The sequence below is a fragment of the Microtus pennsylvanicus genome, chromosome 19, assembly GCF_037038515.1.
Source record: "Microtus pennsylvanicus isolate mMicPen1 chromosome 19, mMicPen1.hap1, whole genome shotgun sequence".
Lineage (NCBI taxonomy): Eukaryota > Metazoa > Chordata > Mammalia > Rodentia > Cricetidae > Microtus > Microtus pennsylvanicus.
Window position 1 is genome coordinate 40,376,998 of NC_134597.1, and position 24,629 is coordinate 40,401,626.

Sequence of the window (24,629 nt, forward strand, 5' to 3'; positions counted from 1 at the left end):
TTGCACTTCTGGACTGGACCCTTAATTTCTATAACTTATTCCTGTACTTTCTATTGCTGAAAAAGGAAGCTCTCTCTTTGTCCACTTTCCCTAGCTCTGGCTACCAAGCTCATTTCTTTACGAGCATCTTCCTTGAAATTTTGGTATATACTGAAGACCAGCTGAGATATCCAGCCTCATGAACTTAACAACTACTAGACTCTTCAAATTTCTATGTTTTGCAGACATTTTTTGGATTACCAGGACCACAGCTTGTAAGACATTTTAATAAATCTACTTTCTATATACATGGAGAGATTCATTCTACTAGTGCTATTCATGGAGACAACTTTGAATAATGCTGCTGTGGGTTTTTTCACCTGCCCATTGAGGAAGATGTGAGGCATTAGTGCTCATGAACACTTTTTTCCTGTCTTATTATTTTCTAAGTATTCAACTTTCCCTGGAGACTAATCTTTATTATTATCCATTTGACAACTGTTTGTTCTGAATTTCATGAATGAAACTCCAAAGTAATGGAAGCATCATGCAGCTTTCTGGTGGGAGAAAGACTTATTATCTGTTTTTAATCTGTGATCTAGTTCTTACTTTTCTTTCCTGGTTATCTGAAGTCCCTGGGACAACCAGGTAAAAATTATTTTCAGTTCACCTGACCTCAGTGTCACATAACAAACATCTCCTTTTGTATCTTTAAATTTCCCTTTGGCTGATAATATTCTTGGCATCCTTCCACTGTGAGACAGGGACATAGTATATAACAGTGGCCTGCACAAGCTAGCTAGCCACATTGTGTCAAGGAGAAGAACGGGCAGTGCCTGTAGAGAGCCAGGGGCTCGTGCTATGGAAACACATCTCTGCTGATCTAGAAACGGTCTTTGGGATGAAAGGCAGGGCCAGGAACCACTGAGCTATGTCTTTAATTTTCATTTTAAAAATTTTTATTTCATTAGTTAATTAATTAATTTATTGTTTTTAAAGACAGGATTTCTTTGTAGCTTTGGAGCCTTTCCTGGAACTAGCTTTTGCAGATTTCTTTCTTTCTTTCTTTCTTTCTTTCTTTCTTTCTTCCTTTCTTTCTTTCATTTTTTAATTTAGTTTTAGTTTTTCGAGGCAGGGTTTCTCTGCACCTTTGGAGCCTGTCCTGAAAAAGGCAGGCTGGTTTAGAACTCAAGGAGATTCGCATACCTCTGCTTCCCAAGGGCTGGGATTAAAGTCATACTCCGCCACCATCACCACCCGGCTGAGCTGTGCCTTTAAGCACAGAATAACTCTATGGGAAGTGCTCTTGTCACTCAGGACTCACTAGCCAATCAGGCCCTCCAGGTGAGCTGCCAGTCAGAAGTTGTGCAGGATCCTTCCGGGGGTGGCCACTTTCAAGCTTGACTTCGAAGAGAAGATGGCGTCGGTGTCAGTGGTTTTGTGTGTTCTACTGTGAGTGCAGGGAGCTGAGCAGGGAGCATGGACAAGCTGGAAAATCATGACATGGTGAGCTTGGGGTTATCCTCAGACCGGGAGAAGTGGCTAGTTGAGCCATGGGAGACAGTGTGGTGCATCCTTCCTCTAAGCTGGGTGGGAGCCGGTGACTAGATGCAGAGTTCATCATGTTTCTGCCTGGTCCTGCTGGTCCTGCATGCCCCAGCAGGGTCTGTGTGATCCTGTGTGATTCTGCATGATCTTTGAAATTCCTGAGCTGGCTGGCAGTCTCTGAGTAACTTACTATCCTTACTGCGTCTGCTTAGAGATTTGGGAGTGGGACTGTGCTTTGAAATACTCTTGTTTCCGGGCGGTGGTGGTGCACGCCTTTAATCCCAGCACTCGGGAGGCAGAGGCAGGCGGATCTCTGTGAGTTCGAGGCCAGCCTGGTCTACAAGAGCTAGTTCCAGGACAGGAACCAAAAGCTATAGAGAAACCCTGTCTCGAAAAAAAAAAAAAAGAAATACCCTTGTTGTTGACTTCACTGTGACATGTGGGCTCCCTTAGTGCTTGTATTGTCGCAGTGGACACAGATTTGCCAAAGTCAGATAGCTCTGTTCCTTTTAGTATCTTCCAGAAGTTCTTCAGTTGGAACATTTTAATATTTAGGTTTAGGATCCATCTGGAGTTATTTCTGTGGAGCTTGTAAACAGTATTTCTTGTATAGAGTAGCACTCCACTGCTAAACTGTAGAAGAGTAGAATTCATGGTAATAGAATTTCCAGTTCTTAGGAGACATTAAGTCACAAAATAGAATTTAGGTAAGGGAGAGCTGCATCCCAAATGCCCCAAAGGCAATGATATTCTAACCTGTTAGAGATTAGTATGATAAAATATAAAAGTTTGTTCCCCAGGATTAATCAGCTACATTCCCATCACAAAGGAGACAAGCCTGATTTACAACCAGCACAAATGCCCATCCGTCCATTAAAAACTGAGTTCTAAATGCTGCTCAAGGGGCCATTACAGGATCACAACTAACATTAAGTCCTGCTGTGCCATAAACGTATATTTATTCTACAATTAATTTCTAGTCTTTTTGAAAAGTTATTTTGAGTCAAGGTCTCCTAATTTGATTGAGATGTGCTTGAACCCTGTCTTTAGCCCCACAAGGCATTGTCCTTGTTCTCCTCTTGACTAAACACTCCAAACCTTGGATTACATGTCTACAGCACCACACAGTTCTAAAATTACCACACAGTTCTAAAATTGTGTTTGAGTCACATAGTGGACTGTCCATTGCAGAATAGGGAAAGGATTTGTGTGTGGAGCATGGCTTCTCCCTTCAGACCAGAAGAGGAGGAACATTGTTCTGTGTTCACTGTAGGGGGAAACAGACTAGATAATGGCTAGGTCACAGACTGCTCTGCAGGGGTCTCCATTATAAAGAAGGACTGATGGGGCCTGGTGAGTGACTTTCTCTGTAATTTCCCTGCAGGTATTAATTCCTTCCATGTGAATGAAGACAGACAGAATTGGTGGGTGTACAATTTAGGGAGGATAGCTTGAACTACTAAGTATTCAGTTTCCGATTAGAGAACTCTCCTATGCAGATATGTACAATCTTAGTTGACATTGTTAAGTTAGCTGAAAGGTTTGAAAAACAGGCAATTGACTGTAACACCATCACATCACAACACTTAGTAGCTAACATTTTACATGGAACAAAGTCATACAGTCTCTTATTAATGGCACTCTTTCTCTCAGGGAAGGGACTACTCCATTTCAAATTTAGTATAGATAAGTGTTCTATTATTCTTATTATTGTAAAGCATCAATTATTGGTATCATTTTTAACATTCATTTTCTTTAGATGAATTACTGCTATATTTTCAATGTTTCCTAGTTTAAGAGTTTCATTCCATTCTTTCTTAAGTGCTGTTTATTTATTTATATCAATTTAGAGCAGGGTTTCTTAACCATGTTGGTCACAGCTTCCTTTGGGGGATCAAATGATCCTATCACAGGACTGGCCTAAGACCATCAGAAAGCACGGATATTTTATATTATAATTCATAACAGTAGCAAAAATATAGTTATGAAGTAGTAGTGAAAATAATTTTATAGTTGGGGGTTCAACACATCAGGAGGAACTGTTTTAAATGGTCACAACATTAGGACAATTGAGAGCAACTGGTTTATATCAGTGTCTCCTGTAGCTCAGGCTTTCCTCACACTATGTAATTGAGAATTGCTTTGAACACCTAATCCTGCCTCTGCTACCCAGTGCTAGAAAGATAGTCCTGCAACTCCAACCAGGAAGGACCCTGACTGGTCTGTGGAAAGGAGAAATAGATCAGTGAATGAGTATCCTCCAACTTCTCTAGATTTTATTGTGAATTTACAAGTGGAGTAGGACCGATGTAAGAATTTAGTTCACTGACCAACTGTAAAGCAAGCAAAGTCACAACAGAAAAGGGGATTGGCAAGAAAAAGGGTGAAAGATTTCCTGCTGGGGCAGTAGTTGTCATTAGCAATGAGTAGTGACACACCATAAACTCTGCAGTCAAGAATCTATATAAAAACATAATTAAACCAAATTACTGTAGTTACAGTAGTTCAAGCAAACTAGAAGAACTGGGTAAAAGCATGTGGTCCTGCCTAACATGACTGTATACCCCGAGAGAAATGATGTGAGTTGTACTTGGTGTGCTAATACAGATCCCTAGTCTCTGGAGCACATGACCATGAAGCTTGTTTGAACTTTTTAACCGTATTCTTTTGATATTGTAATTACATTATTTTCACTATCTGTCTCTAGCTTCCAACTGTTCTCATGGACCCTTTATTGTGTTCTAATCCATGGCCTCTTTTTGTTTAACAATTACTGCTTGGATGTGACCTGGGTTTGGTTACAAGACCTCCCAGCTATGAAGTAAAGGGTTGACTACACTGGACATTGAGTGTGTAATAGAATATGTACACATAGGAAGATGTGCCTTTGAGGAGGAACAGGAATTGCTCTGGGAAAATGGAAGATTTTACTAAACTATAAATTAGGGTCTTGTCTCACCATAGTGTGGAAGGAAACCTGGAGGGGTTTTGCTCTCTGAGACATTTGATCTCTGTTCATCCAGTAGGCTAACTGCTAATGTCTTGAAGCCCAGCTGGGTGGTTCTAGCTAATGAAGGACTCTACTTGACAGTCAGTATCACCATAGGAGGTAGCTTACAGGTTCTTTCCAAGATTGTCTTGTTCTGCTGAATGGAGATGTGAGGAGGACCACAAAGCCATGCCATGGTAAATGTAGGGGCCACTGTCCCCAGACCAGAAAGAGCTGGTTGGCTGAGCTATTAGCTGCTTGGAAAGCAATGGACCATGATCCAGACAGGTTCTGTTAGTTTGTTTGGTGATCTGGGTAGTGGCCCTTGGCCTCTGAGCTTTGTTGAGTGTGGATTCCCTGGGGGAGGGGGAGACTCTGCCATACTGGTGTGGGAGACTATGAGCTTATAATATTGTTGCCTCATGCTATGTAATTGATAATTTCTTTAAACACCCAATTCTGCCTCTGCTGCCCAGTGCTGGGTAGATAGTCCTGAAACTCCTTCAGGACAGGGCCTTGACTGGTTTGTGAGAAAGCAAAAATAGACCAGCTAGTGAGTGACCTCCAGTATCTCAGTCTTTTAGTGCTTGCTTATAAATGAAGAGGGATCTGTGCAAGAACTGAGTACATAGGTCAAGCTTGAAGCTGGTAGATTCACAGTGCAGAAGTGAAAGTCAGGACAGTGGTTGAGAACTTTCCTACTTCAACGGTATTTGAGATTAGCAATGCTTAGCTATTTACTAATTACCTAATTAGGAATTCAGTAATCAATTTTAGATGCTCCATAAATGTCCTGGTGGCCATTTCTTGTTGTCCACAGGCCAGGGCAATCAAGAATCTAATTTAGTTTTATGAGAACTGACCTTCTCATAAAACTAAATTGCTATATTTATAGTAGTTCAACCAAAATAGATCTGAGTAAAATGTAGCCCGCCTAACAGGACTGTTATTTTACTGGTTTTAAATATATCTCCAGAGATGAAAGGTTTGAGAAATCTTTGATGTGCTCTAATATAAATCTCTAGTTTCTGAAGCACATGGCCATGAATCCTATTTCAACTTTTCAAAATATTATTTTGAGATTATAACTATATCATATCCGCATTCTCTTTCCTGTCCCCACGCTTTACCATGACCCCTTATTATCTTCTAATTCATGGCCTATTTTTCTTTAACAACGGTTGTAAATGTGACCCATGTTTGGCTGCAGGATTTCCCAGGCATGACGTGATAGGTTGGCTGCACTGCACATTGAGTGTGTAATAGAAGGTGTATTCAAAGGACCCTGTGCTTTGGATGAGGAATGGGATATGTGCTAGGAAAGTGGATGACTGTCTACTAAAATACAAACTTTCTGTCTAGAACCCTGTCTACTGGGCTGGAAGGGCAGAATAGGAATTACTGTGCTGTCTGGTGATCTCTGATCACCCATTAGGGGAGCTGAAAATATTCTGAGGCCCAGCAGGGTGGCCTTAGCCAATGAGGGACTCTGGACATCTTAGCAAGCAGGTAGGTTGCAGGTTCTTTCCAGGATTCTTTTCTACTTTTGTTGTAATGAGTTGTAAGGAAGACCACAACCTATGCCATGGTGCGTGTAGGGTGTTCAGAGCTGTAATTTCTGCTGGGGTTTGGATGGACCATGAGCCAGGCTGTGGTTCTGTTGCTCTGTGTAATGACCTGGGTAGTGCCCCTTGTCTTCTGAGAACCAGGCTGTGGTTCTGTTGCTCTGTGTAATGACCTGGGTAGTGCCCCTTATCTTCTGTGGTTCTGTTGCTCTGTGTAATGACCTGGGTAGTGCCCCTTGTCTTCTGAGCCTCCCCGTGTATGGATTTCCCGGGGAGAGGGAGACTCTGCAGCCCTGGCATGGTCGGATATTGTGCTTGTAATCTCATTGTCCAGTGTACATACAGAGCCATGCTCTTGGTGTACAGTGGAAAGAAAAATTTTAAAACTGATAATCTGGTTTCTAGAAGTTCTGAATATTGCAGTCTACTTTCAAGTTTGTCTGATAAATGTCTCAAATGGTTTAAAAGCTGGTAGAACTATGGTGATGTTGATTGTCTTTTAGCAATACATGATTAAAATGCTTCTAACTTTCTGCTACCACCAGCTGCAATGGTGTAATTCAGTGATGTTTAGTTCCATGGGACAAAGGGAGTTTCTGTGCTACAGAGGTTTCTTAGGTTTTTATGGTGTTGGGCAGGTAGATAGAGCAGAATCTATATCTTGCACTAAAATCCATTTGACAGGAAGCAGATGTTATTCTATATTGTTTTGGGATTGATCTGGGTTTACCTGAAAGCACAAGGAGGTCTAAGGGGCTGTATAACCTTAGCAGGAGATCATCTCTTTTTGCTGAGAGGGCTCTAGAGCATGAGGCCTCTCTGGAAGAAATAACAGTAGCTGGAAGGTCAGAAACAACAGTTTAAGGGTCACATTGAAGTAATTTTGTAAAAATTGTGAAGACTTTATTTAATTTACATACACATAGAATCATAGGTAGCTGGGTAACATTGGTCAGGACCACACGTTTCCTGACTGTTTCCTTTGGTCTTTTGATTAATAGCTGACTATATTTTCCTGACTTTGCTCTTGGCCTTTTCTCTCCATCCTCTTTATTCTTTCCCAAATATCATACACATTCTAGGTTGATCAGCTTTGTGGTAATTCTTTTTCCTGAGACAGGGTTTCTCTGTAACTTTGGAGCCTGTCCTGGAAATCACTTTGTTGTCCAGACTGGCTTCAAACTGACAGAGATCCTGCTGTCTCTGCCTCCTGAGTGCTGAGATTAAAAGTATGTACAACCTCCACCCAGAAAGAAGTCATATTATGTCAATCTGTGTACTATTTTTTGATGATCCCATGATTACTCTGTGTGCTTACAATATGAATGTAGCTTTGTAACAGCTTTCCTGTTATAAATCGTTGGGAATTGCCATTGCACTGTATTCATTTATGGTGCAAATTTACCATACACGTCATCTTAGTTTTGACGCACCATGTTTCCAAGGATCATTTATTTACTTTTTCTTTTTTGTTTTTTGTTTTTTTTCGAGACAAGGTTTCTCTGTGGTTTTGGAGCCTGTCCTGGAACTAGCTCTGTAGACCAGGCTGGTCTCGAACTCACAGAGATCCACCTGCCTCTGCCTCCCGAGTGCTGGGATTACAGGCGTGCGCCACCACCACCCGGCCCTACTTCTTTCTTTATTTAGGTTTTGTTGCTCTTGTTGTTAATCTGTGAGAGACTTTTGGTTTATTGGATAAAAGGTATTATGGATGTTGGTAGGTGGCTCAGCACATATTCATTTTGGAGGTGACCTGAGTTCAGATACCTACACTCAAGTTGTGAGGCTCATAACTCTAGCATTTTAGATCCAGGGCATCTGAAACCCTTTTTTTGTATGTTATGTTATATATGGAAGATACACTCACTCATTGCCAAACATATGCAAAAAATAGCAATAAACTTGTTTTCAAAAGTGCTTGTGACTTATAAAGCAATTAGAGTAAAACAAGCTGCTCTAGGTGTCCACAGATTCTTTAAAAATCTGTGATCTTGCATTTTGTTTTAAAATATTTTCATTTCCTCACTTTGATTGTAGACTTACAGGCAATCAGCAATCAGGGGGAGCAAAATGGTGTCTAAGTTATCCTAACAGACATCCTTTTCTTTACTAAAAGATAATGAGATTTTGCAGACACACAGAGGCGTAGCGGCGGCCAGACGCAGCGTAGCGGCGGCCAGACGTGGCGTAGCGGCGGACAGACGCAGCGTAGCGGCTGCCAGACACGGCATAGTGACACCGCATTCAGGAAGAGGCTTTGGGAGACCAGCGCGGCAGCAGACACAAGCAGCAGGGCCAGGCGTGCAATAAGGAGAGCTGATCGCCCTACTACAATCAAATCAAAGAGGTAGGCCTTTGGTTGGCCAGGTCACTGGCAAACGGGGAGCCTGGTCCTGTCCTGAAGACCCTTCGGAGGGGTGAGAGGGTTCTTGGCCTGCGGCAGGAACCAGGAAACAGAGCGAGGGCATTTTGTAAGCAGAGCCCTGGGCCAGCAGGGAAACCTGATCCGGTTTTTAAAGACCCATTAGATAGGATTAATAGGAGGAGATGGGCAGACACCAAGGCAAGAACTCACCCAATAATCTGAAAAACAACATGAAAACACCAGAACCCAAGGATCTTACAACAGAAGTATTTGAGCAACCTAACACAGAAGAAGTGGAAAAAATTGACTTTATGAACGCAATAGAGTCCCTTAAACAACATGTAAAAAATGCCCTTATAGAAATGGATGAGAAGTATAACAAAAAGTTTGAAGAAATGAGTAAATATGTACATGATACCCTGGGAAACCAAGATAAAATGATCAAACAGGTAATGGAAACAGTTCAAGAATTGAAAACTGAAATGAAGGCAAGGAAGAAAATACAAACTGAGGACCAGCTGGATATGGAAAATCTAGGTCAACGAGCAGAGTCTACAGAAACAAGCATAATCAATAGAATCCAAGAGATAGAAGAAAGAATCTCAGATGCTGAGGACACCATAGAGAAAATAAACAAACAGATCAAAGAAAACAGCAAAGCCAACAAATTCTCAACACAAAACATTCAGGAAATATGGGACACAATAAAAAAACCAAACTTAAGAATAATAGGAATAGAAGAAGGAGAAGAGTCACAGCTCAAAGGCCCAGAAAATATATTCAACAAAATTATGGAAGAAAACTTTCCCAACTTAAAGAAAGATATTCATTTAAATATTCAAGAAGCATACAGAACACCAAATAGACTGGATCAAAGAAAAACATCTCCTCGCCATATAATAATCAAAACACAAAATATACAGGTTAAAGAAAGAATATTAAGAGCTGCAAAGGAAAAAGGGCAAGTAACTTATAAAGGTAAACCGATCAGACTTACACCTGACTTCTCTATGGAAACTATGAAAGCCAGAAGGTCCTGGATAGATGTACTGCAGAAGCTAAGAGACCATGGATGCAAACCCAAACTACTATACCCAGCCAAGCTATTGTTCATTATCAATGGAGAAAACAAGACATTCCAGGATAAGAATAAATTTAAACAATACGTAGCCACAAATCCAGCCCTACAGAAAGTAATAGAAGGAAAATCACAACCCAAGGAATCCAACACTGCCTACAATAACCCAGGCATCTAGTGACCCTTCACCAGCACATCTCAAAGAAGGGAGACACACAATCTCTACTACCAAAAGCAATAAGAATAACCGGAGTAAACAACCACTGGTCATTAATATCACTTAATATTAATGGGCTCAACTCACCTATAAAAAGGCACAGGCTAAAAGATTGGATACGAAAACAGGATCCAACATTCTGCTGTTTGCAAGAAACACATCTCAACCACAAAGACAGGCACCTACTCAGAGTAAAGGGTTGGGAAAAGGTGTTTCAAGCAAATGGTCCTAAGAAAAAAGCAGGTGTGGCCATATTAATTTCTAACAAAACTGACTTCAAACTAAAATCAATCAGAAGAGACCGAGATGGTCACTTTATACTCATAACAGGAACAATTCATCAGGATGATGTCTCAATTCTGAATATCTACGCCCCCAATATAAAAGCACCTACTTATGTAAAAGAAATATTACTAGAACTCAAAGCAGACATCAAACCACACACACTAGTAGTAGGAGACTTCAACACACCTCTCTCTCCAAGGGACAGGTCAATCAGACAGAAACCTAATAGAGAATTAAGAGAATTATTGGAGGTAATGAAGCAAATGGACTTAACAGACATCTATAGAACATTCCACCCAAATAGGAAAGAATATACCTTCTTCTCTGCAGCTCATGGAACCTTCTCAAAAATTGACCACATACTTGGAAACAAAGGAAACCTCCACAGATACAAAAAAATATCAGTGTCCACCTGTGTCCTATCTGATCACCACGGATTAAAGTTAGAAGGCAACAACAATGCTACCCACAGAAAGCCGACAAACTCATGGAAACTGAACAGTCAACTACTGAACCACACCTGGGTCAAGGAAGAAATTAAGAAAGAAATTAAAGTCTTCCTTGAATTTAATGAAAATAAAGAGACAACATACTCAAACCTATGGGACACAATGAAAGCAGTGCTAAGAGGAAAGTTCATAGCACTAAGTGCCCACTTAAAGAAAACGGAAAATGCATACATTGGGGACTTAACAACACACCTGAAAGCTCTAGAAAAAAAAGAAGCAGATGCGCCCAGGAGAAGTAGAAGACTGGAAATAATAAAACTGAGGGCCGAAATCAACAAAATAGAAACACAGAAAACAGTCCAAAGAATCAATGAAACAAAAAGCTGGTTCTTGGAGAAAGTCAACAAGATCGACAAACCCCTATCCAAACTAATTAAACGACAGAGAGAGAACACACAAATAAATAAGATCAGAAATGAAAAGGGGGACACAACCACAGACACAGAGGAAATTCAGAGAATCATTAGATCTTACTACAAAAGCCTGTATAACACAAAATTGGAAAATATAAAAGAAATGGACACTTCTTTAGATAAATACCATATACCAAAGTTAAACCAGGACCAGGTGAACAATCTAAATAGACCTGTTAGTCACGAAGAATTAGAAGAGGTTATCAAAAACCTCCCTACCAAAAAAAGCCCAGGACCAGATGGTTTCAATGCGGAATTCTACCAGAACTTCCAAGAAGAGCTAATTCCTATACTTCTTAATGTATTCCACAATATAGAAACAGAAGGGTCATTACCAAACTCCTTCTATGAAGCTACAGTTACTTTGATACCAAAACCACACAAAGACTCAACCAGGAAAGAGAATTACAGGCCAATCTCACTCATGAATATCGATGCAAAAATCCTCAACAAAATACTGGCAAACCGAATCCAAGAACACATTAGAAAAATTATCCATTATGATCAAGTAGGCTTCATCCCAGAGATGCAGGGCTGGTTCAACATACGAAGAACCCTCTCACCCCTCCGAAGGGTCTTCAGGACAGGACCAGGCTCCCCGTTTGCCAGTGACCTGGCCAACCAAAGGCCTACCTCTTTGATTTGATTGTAGTAGGGTGATCTGCTCTCCTTATTGCATGCCTGACCCTGCCGCTTGTGTCTGCTGCCGTGCTGGTCTCCCAAAGCCTCTTCCTGAGTGCAGTTTCGCTCCGCCGCGACTGGCGCCGCCGCTGCTCCGCCGTGACTGGCGCCGCCGCCGCTCCGCCGCGACTGGCGCCGCTGCCGCTCCGCCTCTGTGCGTCTGGCGCCGCTGCCGCTCCACCTCTGTGCCCCTGAGTTGCTTTTGATTGCATAATTTAATAACAGCAGCAGAAGAAAATTGAAACAAAAATAGGATTCAAAGGGGATTTTGTTGCTGCAAAGGACCTGGAAATGTTGACTCTTATAAGAATGCCGAAGAGATCAGAAAACTGGACAAAGAGCTTAATCAGCTGTTTTTGTAGGACATAAACAAAGGGAATGTTGAGAGTAATGGCAGATAGTGGAGGTCAAGGTCATAGGATTTTAGTGGGCAGTAGACTCTTCAGGGAACCATGGAGTTGGCCTGACCTAACTGCCTGTAGAGACATGTGTCATAGGATTTTCAGGTTAAAGCCCATGGTTCCTGGGTCACAATATACCTCCAAGTTCCTGACAGACTGTTGCATTCCCTCATGCAGTGAAGCATTCAGGCTGATTTGTGCTTCTTTGTACAATTCTTTAGTATTCAAGGAACAGGACATTTGAACTGAGACATTAATTGTGTGTATGCTGTATAGCTTGCAAACTTCATTATATCCTGGTATAGGCAGAGGTTGTTTAGTCATTTCCCCACTATCCACACCCATAGTAATTATACAGAACTTATATTAATTATAAGACTGCATATCCAACAGCTTAGGCCTCTTATTAAATAACTTTTACATCTTAAATTAACCCAATTTATCTGTGTATTGCCACATAGCTATGGCCTACCAGTAAGGTTCCATCCAGCATCTGTCTCCTTCAGTGGCTACATGGCATTCTCCCTGACTCTGCCTTCTTTTCTCCTCTATCTCTGCTTGGAATTCTCACCTTTTTTTATTCTGTGCTACCATAGGCCCAAAGCGGTTTCTTTATTAACCAATGGGAATAGAACATATTCACAGCATACAGAGGGGAATTTTGTCTACATAAAAAGGAAGGTTTTAACTTTGATATAGCAAGGTTACATATAACAAAACCATATCAAGCAAGAATTATAGTTACAATATTTAGTCCTTTTACATTTGGCAAATTAAGAAAAATACTCTATCATGTATTTTATCTTTATGAGTCTAAAGTTTTTTTTATTTTTTTTAAATTTATTTATTTATTAAAGATTTCTGTCTCTTCCCTGCCACTGCCTCCCATTTCCCTCCCCGTCCCCCATATCTAATCTATCTTTTATAATAATAAAATGGTCTTTCTTCAACTCCACCAAAGACTCTAGAAGGATATATATATATATATATATATATATATATATATATATATATAATTACTTAACTAATTATAAGCACTTCCAAAACTCTAGAATTGACAAAGACATCTTGCTGCCTGGACAGTCACCCAAAGTTCTTCTGTAACATCTTCAGTCTAGAGGCCCATAGTGTCTGATAGACTTTTCCATGAAGCAGAAAATTTCAAAGACAGTTCCACTTATATTGGCACTTTCTCAGTCACCTTTTTTCTGTGTCTTGCAGAATGTCTAGCAGACTCTTTCATGAAGCAGGATCTGTCTCACCTTTTTTAGGCAACTTTATTAGTCCTTTTTTGTAGGTCCTGCATGTTCAGTTTATACAACATACCATCAAGCAATCCAGTCAAGAGCAGTTTCTTGCCCAAATGGCTAGCCTAGTCACATTGAAGGCAAATTCCATAATAAGTTCCTTCAATGCCCATCAACCCCTCTGAAAAAATTGGTGCTACCAGAAGGATTTATGTCTCACTGTCATGAAGAGGCATAAATTTTAAAAACATTTAAAATGCCATATTCTATATGTCTTTGAAAGATTTAAAGAATACCTATCCATATGAAATATATCTCTGTACATCTAGAAAACTTAACTAACATGACTACAAGTTTATCTATTATAAATGACTATCTATTAATTTGTATTTTTAACTATACATTATCATAAATGAACTGAACAAATATAATACCTTAAATAAGAGCAGACATTCATTTAACAAAATAGACATTAAATTTATATCAATAGACTTCCACTGTTTCTCTTATCTTTCAGGTTTTTACCCCTGATATTTGACTCCTAATTTTTATTGATAAAGATTAATTAGTTAATGTTTCATCTGGCCCCCTAAAATATTCTTAATAAACAGAAAGGGGTAATTAAGACACCTAGATATAGATTGCATAGTAGTTTTTTAACTTTAATTTTTTAATGCTAATGGAGAGGAAATGGCAGCTGTGGAGAAAGTTAAAAGTTGTAACCTTTCATTTTTTATTTAGACAAAAGGGGAAATGTTGTACAACATTAATTGAAGGTGTGTTACATTTGTTTATGCTGTGAAATATTTGTTTAATGATGCAAGGGTGTGTTGCATTCTTTTATGTTGCATTTTTTAACTCTGAAGCCATGTACTTTGCTTGCCTAATACAACTGATTGGTCTAACAAAGATCTGAATGGCCAATAGCTATGCAGGAGAGGGATAGGTTGGGATGCCAGCCAGAGAGAATAAATAAAAGGAGAAAGAGAGAAGGATTGAGGACCAAAAAGAGGAGGAGAATGTCAGGGACCAGCCACCCAGCTTCACAGTTAGCCACAGAGTAAAAAGTAAATAAAGGTATATAGAATAAAGGTAAAATCCCAAAGGCAAAGGTAGATAGAATAATTTAAAATAAGAAAAGTTGACTAGAACCAAGCTAAGGTAAGGATAATCCTTCATGTGATTTATTTGAGAGTTGGGTGGTGGGCTCCCAAAAGAGCCAAACAGTAAAGTACTAACTAGAGGATGAATCATCTGTGGTTATATGCCCAAGACTGGTACAACAGAATCCTGAGGTAGATCTATTCCAAATTTTCTTAGGAACTGCCATTGTGATTTCCATAGTAGCTATATAAGTTTGTAAAGGTTTTTTTTCCCCCATGGATAACCAGAGTGTTATAGCTTAAGTGCTGCGTAGCTTATACCAGTTTATATTTTAAGAGTTTTTGGTGACTTGAAATTATTAGGCCTGTTCATATCCCAATATCTGAGTTGGGAGTCCCAGAACCACCTGCTACTCTAGATTCAGGGGATCTGACACCCTCTTTTCTTATATGTCACCTGTATATACATGGAAGACATTCTTTCTCACAAATAAACATATATAAAATGTGGGGATAAGCTTCTTTTCAAAAATCCTTGTGACTCATAAAACAATTAGAGCAAAACAAGTTGCTTTAGGTATATATTACAAATCATACACTATTTCTTTAAAAATTTGTTATCTTGCATTTGGTTTGAAAAAGTTTTTATTTCCCCACTATGATGCAGACTTACAGGCAATCTTCAGTCATAGGAAACAAAATGGTGCCTAAGTGATGTTAATCAATATAATTTTCTTTTTATAAGAGAATGGGATCCTTTTAGTAATCAAAACTCTTTATAAATTTAAAACATCAGAAAGCTTTATACAAATTTCTCCAATTATGGTGGATCAGCTCTCCTCACCCAATCCATTGTCTATTATCAGCAAAGGAGAGAAGTTGTACACAGGATGACTGCTGGCCAGTGATTTCTTGTTATTTAATTTTGGTTAGTATCTTGTCATTCTTATTTAAGGAACTATGATATGTATTTGTAGGCCTGTCTTTGTGTCTTGTTTTGCCTATGATACCATCTATATTATTGATTTTATTAATTATCTAAATTTATTGTTGTTTCTCTATAAAGTGACAGATTTTCATTAATCTTTTTCAGGAAATTTACTATATTATGAGGTCACTGAGCATTTCTTGGTTTAGGAAGTTTCTATGGAGAAACAGTTTTAGTTTTCTCTTCTTGATCTTAGAGGCTTACTTTTTCTCATTTCTTTTTTTTGGAAATGTGTCATATTTTTATTAGAGATCAACATAGCATATATGCCTCTGTGCAAAATTTAATAACACATAGAAAGTATAGAACATTATCATTGTCCATGCAATCACACAGGTTGTTGGGATCCCATGTTAGGGTGACATCTGTTGGAGTCAAGTCTTGACAAGTTTATATGTTCCACCAGGGTAGGATCGTGTAGATTAGAAATGTTAGACAAAAACAAAAAAGAAAGAGAAACACAAAGACACAGAATAGTGTTGGGAAGGTAACCCAGTGAATACTGAATTCTCATTTATGTTCCATATGCTTTATATACCCCAATCCAAAAGCAGGGGAAGAAGACAAGACTTCTTTACCAATACAAACAAGAAACAAACTACTTACCTCTACAATACCTGTACCATCAAGTCACTCTCTCCTAAGTTAAGTTGGTTAGGCAGGACACACAGCCACCACACCTTAGGTCAAACATCCTGTAGGTAGATACACCTTGGGTCAAAATCCCTATCATAACCTTGAAGGAGCAAGAATAGGCCTGAATTCAGAACCTTTGGTCAAGGTGAAATGGATTCACATCCATGGGCTCTAGTAACATATAAACAAATGCACATACTTGAGTCATTTTGATTTGGACAAATTTGCAATATATTTAAGATTCTATCATCTGATTCCACTGGAGATACTCTGAATTTTGGCTTAAACTTACCTTTTGTTTTTTAGCTCAATCTTTGAAGTTTGTAGACCTGAAAGTCTGCTTTAAATATTCACTTATCTTAATGTTGATTAATTAATAATATATATGATTATATGTAAGAAAATAGGATTTTAAAATTTTGTTTACCATCATAAGAATAAAATATTTTGGTATTTAATAATAATTTTGAAAGATTTATGATGAAAAGTGTTTAATAAATTTCAATTATTTACAGAAGTAGAAAATAGAGTAACACATATTTTGTTAATTATTTGACTTTTATTGTGGTTTGTCTATATTTTACAATCTTTGAGGAAGATTATAATTATTAAATAAAAATGTCGTGCATCATTAAGAAGAGATAAAAGGAGACCAACCATAAGATTCCAAAGAACCAGAGCAAACTTAAGACAAAAGCTGAAGACCTTAAAGTATTTCATTTCAAACTACATTTCAAATTACAAACTCATTATAATAACAAATTATTATCCTGGCATAAAAATAGACTCAAAGGTTAGTAGAATAATGGAGAAATCTCCCAAACTATACCCAAACACTTACAGTCAAGTGTAATTTATCATTCTATCAAAAGTTCAAAAGGGAAAATATGTTCTCTTCCAGAAATACTATTGTGAAACAGGTTATCCATTTGTAAATAATGAATTGGGGCTCTTCCTTTAAAATATGCATAAAAGTAGGGTCAAAATGGATGAAAAACTTTAATGTAAAACCTGAAATTACAAAACTATATTTTTAGAAGAAAATGTAGGGCAAATCTCAAATGATTTTGGTTTGAGAATATGTCCTTTTTATTGTTGATAGCTACAATCTCAGAAGTAGAATGAATAGAATGAAAAAATAGACAAATAAAACCACATATAATTAAAAGCACTCCGCATAACAAAGTAACCTGTTAACCATGAAAAGAAAACTGAGAGAATAGCAGACTATATCACCAAATACCTATCTAACAAGGGAATAAATCTAAAGTTTCATAAGAAATTATTCAAAGCAAAGCAAAATCTAAATAAAAGCAAAACCAAACAGTATGCTCAAATGATAGGTAAAATACTTGAAAATGAAAATGTGTTCATCATTAATATTAGTATTTGAATTTCATAAATTTTTAATTGTTGTATTAGCTGTTTTTTTACAGAAAGTATATTTTTCTTTTGATATAACAACTATTTATTTTTTATCCTTATTTTTTAAATTTTTTATTAAATTTTTTTTAATTAAAAATTTCCACCTACTCCCCACCTCCCTTTTCCCTCACCCTTGCTCCACTCCCCATGCCCCACTCTCCTCCCTCTCCTTCTCCTGTCCAAAGAGCAGTCAGGGTTCCCTGCACTGTGGGTAGTCCAAGGTCCTCCCCTTTCCATCCAGGTCTAGGAAAGTGAGCATCCAAACCAGTTAGGCTCCTACAAAGCCAGTACATGCAGTAGGGTCAAAACTCAGTGCCATTGTCCTTGGCTTCTCAGCAGTCCTCATTGTCCACCATATTCAGGGACTCTGGTTTTATCCCATGCATTTTCAGTCCCAGTCCAGCTGGCTTTGGTGATCTCCCAATAGATCAACCCCACCATCTCAGTGGGTGGGTGCCCTCCTCGCGGTCTTGACTTCCTTGCTCATGTTCTCCCTCCTTCTGTTTCTCATTTGGAGCTTGGGAGCTCAGTCCATTGCTCCAATGTGGGTCTCTGTCTCTATCTCCATCCATCGCCGATGAAGGTTCTATGTTGATGTGCAAGATATTCCTTCGTATGGCTATAGGATAGGGTCATTTCAGGCTATCTCTCCTCAGCTGCCCAAGGACCTAGTTGGGTACATCTTTCTGAACCCCTGGGAACCCCTCTAGAGTCAAGGTTCCTGCCAACCTTAAATGGCTCCCTTAATTAAGATATATACTTCCCTGCTCCCATATCCATCCTTCCATTCCTTCCATTATCCCAACCATCCCATTCCCCCAAGTTCTCCCTATCATCCCCTTCTCACTTTTCTCTCCCCATCTCCCCTTTCCCCCATCCCACCCCACCCCCCACTTCCCAAATTTTTGCCCAGCAATCTTGACTGCTTCCAATATCCAGGAGGATAACTCTATGTTTTTCTTTGTGTTCACCTTCTTATTTAGCTTCTCTAGAATTGCGAATTATAGGCTCAATGTCCTATATTTATGGCTGAAAACCAATTATGAGTGAGTACATCCCATGTTCATCTTTTTGGGTCTGGGTTACCTCACTCAGGATAATGTTTTCTATTTCCATCCATTTGCATGCAAAATTCAAGAAGTCATTGTTGCCAGGCGGTGGTGGCTCACGCCTTTAATCCCAGCACTCGGGAGGCAGAGGCAGGCAGATCTCTGTGAGTTCGAGACCAGCCTGGTCTACAAGAGCTAGTTCCAGGACAGGCTCCAAAATCACAGAGAAACCCTGTCTCTAAAAACCAAAAAAAAAAAAAGAAGTCATAGTTTGTTTACCACTGAGTAGTACTCTAATATGTATATAATCCACACTTTCTTCATCCATTCTTCCGTGGAAGGGCATCTAGGTTGTTTCCAGGTTTTGGCTATTACAAATAATGCTGCTATGAACATAGTTGAACTAATACTTTTGTAGTATGATAGGGCATCTCTTGGGTATATTCCCAAGAGTGGTATTGCTGGGTCCAGGGGTAGGTTGATCCCGAATTTCCTGAGAAACCGCCACACTGCTTTCCAGAGTGGTTGCACAAGTTTGCATTCCCACCAGCAATGGATGAGTGTACCCCTTGCTCCACAACCTCTCCAGCAAAGGCCATCCTTGGTGTTTTTTATTTTAGCCATTCTGACAGGTGTAAGATGGTATCTTAAAGTTGTCTTGATTTGCATTTCCCTGATCACTAAGGAAGTTGAGCATGACCTTAAGTGTCTTTTGGCCATTTGAAGTTCTTCTGTTGAGAATTCTCTGTTCAGCTCAGTGCCCCATTTTATAATTGGGTTAATTAGCCTTTTACAGTCTAGTTTCTTAAGATCCTTATATATTTTGGAGATCAGACCTTTGTCAGTTGCGGGGTTGGTAAAGATCTTCTCTGAGTCAGTGGGTTGCCTTTGTGTCTTAGTGACAGTGTCCTTTCCTTTACAGAAGCTTCTCAGTCTCAGGAGGTCCCATTTATTCAATGAGGTCCTTAATGTCTGTGCTGCTGGGGTTATATGTAGGAAGCGATCTCCTGTGCCCATGTGTTGTAGAGTACTTCCCACTTTCTCTTCTATCAGGTTCAGTGTGTTTGGACTGATATTGAGGTCTTTAATCCATTTGGACTTGAGTTTTGTGCATGGTGATAGATATGGGTCTATTTTCATTCTTCTACAGGTTGGCATCCAGTTTTGCCAGCACGATTTGTTGAAGATGCTTTCTTTCTTCCATTGTATACTTTTAGCTCCTTTATTGAATATCAGGTGTTCATAGGTCCATCAGCATTTCTTGGTTTAGTAAGTTTCTGTGGAGAAACAGTTTTTGTTTTCTCTTCTTGATCTTAGAGGCTTACTTTTTCTCATTTCTTGACCTATCTGTGTTTTTCAGTTCTTCATGTTTGATATGGTTAATATATTGATTTTGTGTTAAAAAATCTTCTTCTCCTATATTATCATCTCTACCTTAATTAGCTTCAGCTGTCAACATGACGTAGATTAGAGTCATCTTGAGAGAACATCAGTTGAGGCTTTGCCCAGATCAAAATCATATATATATATATATATATGATTTTTCATGAATAGTGCTATCTAAGCTCTTTGAAAACGAATCCCTACCTGTCTGAGGCACAGCTAAAGGATTTGTTGTTTGCCCTACTGAGTTTTCGTGTTACCATGAACCAATCTTCCCTCACTGTGTCCACATTTCTTTCTCTTTTTCAAAATTTATTCTTCTTGTAAACACAGGCTGCTTATTCATTTCCCAGGCACCCAGACCTGAATAATCACACAGAAACTATATTAATTACAGCACTGTTTGGCCTACTAGCTCAGGCTTTTTATTAATTTCTCTTTTATTTATTTATTTTATTTTATTTTTTTTTTGGTTTTTTCGAGACAGGGTTTCTCTGTGGCTTTGGAGCCTGTCCTGAAACTAGCTCTGTAGACCAGGCTGGCCTCGAACTCACAGAGATCCGCCTGCCTCTGCCTCCCGAGTGCTGGGATTAAAGGCGTGCGCCACCATCGCCCGGCTAATTTCTCTTTTATTTTAACCCACGTCTATTAATCTCTGTGTCACCACGAGGCTGTGGCCTACTGATAAGTTTCTGGGGCGTCTTTCTGCTTTGGCAGCTACATGGCCTCTCATACATTCTGCCTACTCTCTATATATATCTCTTCCAACCTGGCTATATTCTGCCTTGCCAAAGCAGCTTTATTCATTAACCAATAAAAGCAACACTTATACAGAAGGACATCATACATCACTTTTCTTATAATATAACCCAACTGCAGTTTTTCTGTTCTCCATTTCTCTCAGTCCTCTCCACTACTCCCTTCTCCACCAGATCCACTCAGTCTTCATTTCCCTTCAGAATAGAGCAGACACACAAGAGATATCAATAAAGCCATATATAGCAAATTGAAATTAGACTAGGCACATATCAAAGACTGCATGGGTAAATCTAGTAGGAGAAAAAGGGTTCCAAGAGCAGGCAAAAGAGTCAGAGACATTCTCCACTCCCACTGTTAGGAGTTGCACAAAAATAGCAAGCTACAAATGATAACACATATAGAGAGGAATTGGGGCAAACTCCTACAGGCTCCATGATTGCTATTTCAGCCTCTGTGAGCTCCTAAGAGCCCTGCTTAGTTGATTCTGTGGTCTACATTCTCCTGTGTCATTTTAGTTAGAAAAGATTATGACTATGAATTTTTTTGAAATTTTTTCTGTGTTTTTGGGGTGAGATAGTTCGCCATTTCCTGTTATTATTAGGGTTGGTATTTTTCTAGTGTTTCAGATTTCCTGGATGTTATGTTTCAGGAAATTTTTGGTTTAACATTTTCTTTGATCATGTGTCCATTTCTTTGATCATGCCTTTAAAGTCTAAAATTCTCTGTTCAATGTCTTGTATTCTTTTAGTGAAGCATGCCTCTGTATGTCTTATTTGATTATTTAGATTTTGATTTTCATAATTATTTCAGTTCATATTTTTAATTGCTCCTATTTCTATTTTAAGGTCTTGAACAGCTTCATTTCTGCCAACTCTTTCTTTGTTTGCTTTTTGGTTTTCTTTAAGGGATATATTAGTTTTCTCCAACACTGCATTTATCCTTTCTCTACTTTTTTAAAAAAGGGATTCATTTACTTCTTTAAGGACTTCTGTCATCTTCGTAAAGTTGGTCTTAACTTAATTGTGCTTCAACTCTATTGGAATATTCAGAGCTTGCAGCAGTAGGATACCTGGAATCTGGTAGTGACTTATTGCTCTGGCTGTTGTTGATTGTGTTTTTATGTTGGTGTCCAAGTATCTGGGTTTTAGGAATTTGTGGATCTAGGTACTCATCTCTCAGTTTGTCTTTGTTGCATGGGTGTTATTTTGCTTGGTTTCTATTTGCTTTCTAATTTTCTGCTTTATGTGGCCTATGGTTGAGCAGGTGCTCTCATCCCTAGTTAAAGCTGGAAATCTTACAAATGGTGTTCACCCAATGTTTGGGCATGAAAGGAGAGGAGACCATAGGGAATTTGGAGATAGTGTTGATGGGGACTGAGAGAATGAGGAAGGTCATTTGGAAGGTGGCCTACATACATCTAGGCAGTTTTCAGTTATGGGTTTCCTTTCACAGTATGAGCTTCAAGTTAGACCAGTCATTTATTGGCCATTAAGAAATTTCAGAGTCACCAGTGTCCCAGCATATCTTGCAGGTGGTACAAGTGGGTTGAATATTTTGTGGCTGGCTTGGTGTCCCAGTCCCACTGGGAGCTTTATGTGGTTACAGAAAATGGCTAGTTCAACTTCCATATTCTTGATTACTAGGAACAGTCACTAGGGTCACCTTTATAGTTTCCAGAATGTTGTCACTACAGTTTCCACATCCCCTGTTAAAAGCTTCTCTATTCCCATCATCTTTCCCTGTCTTCTCCCCATCTGTCTCTTCCTCGCTCACCTGATCCTTCCTCTTCCCATCCCCCCTGCCTCCAGTATACCCACAAGATCTGTTCTATTTCTGCCTACCAGGGAGATCCATGCATCTCCCCTAGAGCTGTTGTTACTTAGCCTGTCTGTGTCTATGGATTGTACTGTGATTAACTGTGATTACTGTGATTATACTTTACTTAACTGCTAATATCCACCTATAAGTGAGTAAATATCATATTTTTCCACGTGATTATGGGCTTTCTCACCTAGGGTATTATAGAATTCAAGAAACTAGACAAGAACAAAGCAAATAATCCAACTATAATGGGGAACACCTCTAAAGAGAATTCTCAGTAAAAGAATCTAAAGTGACTGAGAAACACTTGAAGACATGTTCAAAATCTTTAGCCATCAGGAAAATGAATATCAAAACTACTTGAGATCTTATCTTACACCTGTTAGATTTGTTAAGCTCCATAAATCAAGGGGCAGCTAATGCTGGCAAGGACATGTAGCAAGGGGATTCATTGTACAAGTGCAAACTTGTACAGCCAATGTGGAAATCAACATGCAGTCCTCAGGAAGTTGTGAGTCAATTCACCTCAAGACCCCGCTATACCACTCTTGGACATATATCCAAAAGATCCTACCACAAGGACATTTGCTCAACTGTGTTCAGAGTGGCGTGGTTCATAAAAAACACAGACTGCTGTATCTGGGAGAGATTGTGTTGATGATTGATGTGGGAAGGCTCCTCCAATGAGGGTGGCAATATCCCTAAGAAAGTGGGCTTGGGCTACAAAAGGGAGCTATCTTAGCACGAATGAAGGAGTGACTGGGCAAGAGAGAAAGCCAGGAAACAATCTTTGTCCATGGATTTTTGCATTCAACTATTAACATGATTTTCTATCCTAAGCTCTGAAAATGATGAAATCAGATTACCCCACTCATTGTCTGAGCTGGTTTTGGTTAGAGGATTTAATCAGAGCAACATAAATGCAAGTTAGGACAAAGAAATGGAAAACCAAAAGTAATATTGTTGCTAGGCAGAACCTGGGAATGATGTCTCTTGAAAGAGTGTAGAAGATATCTAGAATTTAGGTGGTGAAAAAAATATAGAAAATAGTAACCAGAACTAAATTGGCTGTTCTTATAGGACCAGGTAGACAGAAATGTTAAGAAGAATGCCAGAAAGTAGAGACTGAGATCATAGGATTTCAGTTGGAAATGATAGACTCCATAACAGATTAAGCTAGAGGTCATTTGTTTGATATTTTGGCTCCAAAATCTTTCTATTACCTGGATATTTAGTAAATGGGCTGATTCCTTAAATGAAATATTGGATCTGTTGGATGTTTATTACTGATGATTCATTCAGGTCTACAGTAAAAAGAAAACACGTGGGGCTGAAATAAATGAAAATGAAAAGGTAGTTTCAGGTGGCAACCAATTACTGAAAGATTTTCAAGGAGTTTATTACTATTATAGACAGGCCCTTGCCATGGAATGGAAGTCTAGCAAGGTGCTCCAGGAGTAAGACTCCATCCACATAAACCTTCAATTTATGTAAGGAGTAAGCAAAGTGATTCCTAATCCTAGGAAGCAATTTCATACAAAATCTGCTACACCTGTGGTCCAAGTGTGTTAGTGTCTGTCAATTAAGAAGTTAAGCTTTTCAGGACCACTCATCATGTGCTGGTCCTGGAAACAAGAAAGAATCAAAATTTAGGGTACTGGGTTTTTAGTTTGTGGTTACAATTCAGCATTGTTACTGGCATCCATGTTTGGCAGAGACAGAAACCCAGTGAAGAGATTGTGAGAGTTCATACCATGAAGCTGTGAGGACAAAACCTGGTGTTGTTGTTTTTACTCTTTTGGAGGTCTGCCACCCAGCTCTCAAAAAGTGACATACACTGAGGCTTATTATTATTATTATTATTATTATTATTATTATTATTATTATTATAAATTTCTGGTCTTAGGTTGTCTTGTTTCTAGCCAGCGTTTCTAAACTAATTGTCCCATCTACCTTTTGCTTCTGGGCTTTTATCTTTCTCTATTCTGTATAAATTTTTATTTACTTCTTATTCTGTGGCTTGCTGTGTATGTGAGTCACTGGCCCATGCTTTTCTCTCCTTTTCTTGGTCATCCTTCCTTTTTTTCCTCCAAGATTTCTCCTCCTGTTTATTGTTTCTGCTTGCCAGCCCTTCTTATACTTTTCTACCAAGCTACTGACTGTTCATTAGGCCAAATAGGTATTTTAG

General features: G+C 39.0%; 1 protein-coding gene across 2 annotated transcripts in view; it reads left to right on the top strand.

The window, feature by feature from the left end:
* Positions 1-1,403: 1,403 nt before the first annotated feature.
* The window catches only part of LOC142838406 (uncharacterized), a 37,004-nt gene continuing 13,778 nt past the window's right edge, over positions 1,404-24,629 (top strand). The window contains exon 1 of one of the 2 annotated variants that reach the window (XM_075953825.1): positions 1,404-1,485. In XM_075953825.1, the coding sequence (XP_075809940.1) occupies positions 1,459-1,485 (27 nt within the window). In that variant the 5' untranslated portion in view covers positions 1,404-1,458. The remainder of the gene's footprint in view (positions 1,486-24,629) is intronic. The other variant, XR_012908555.1, reaches the window with a different exon arrangement.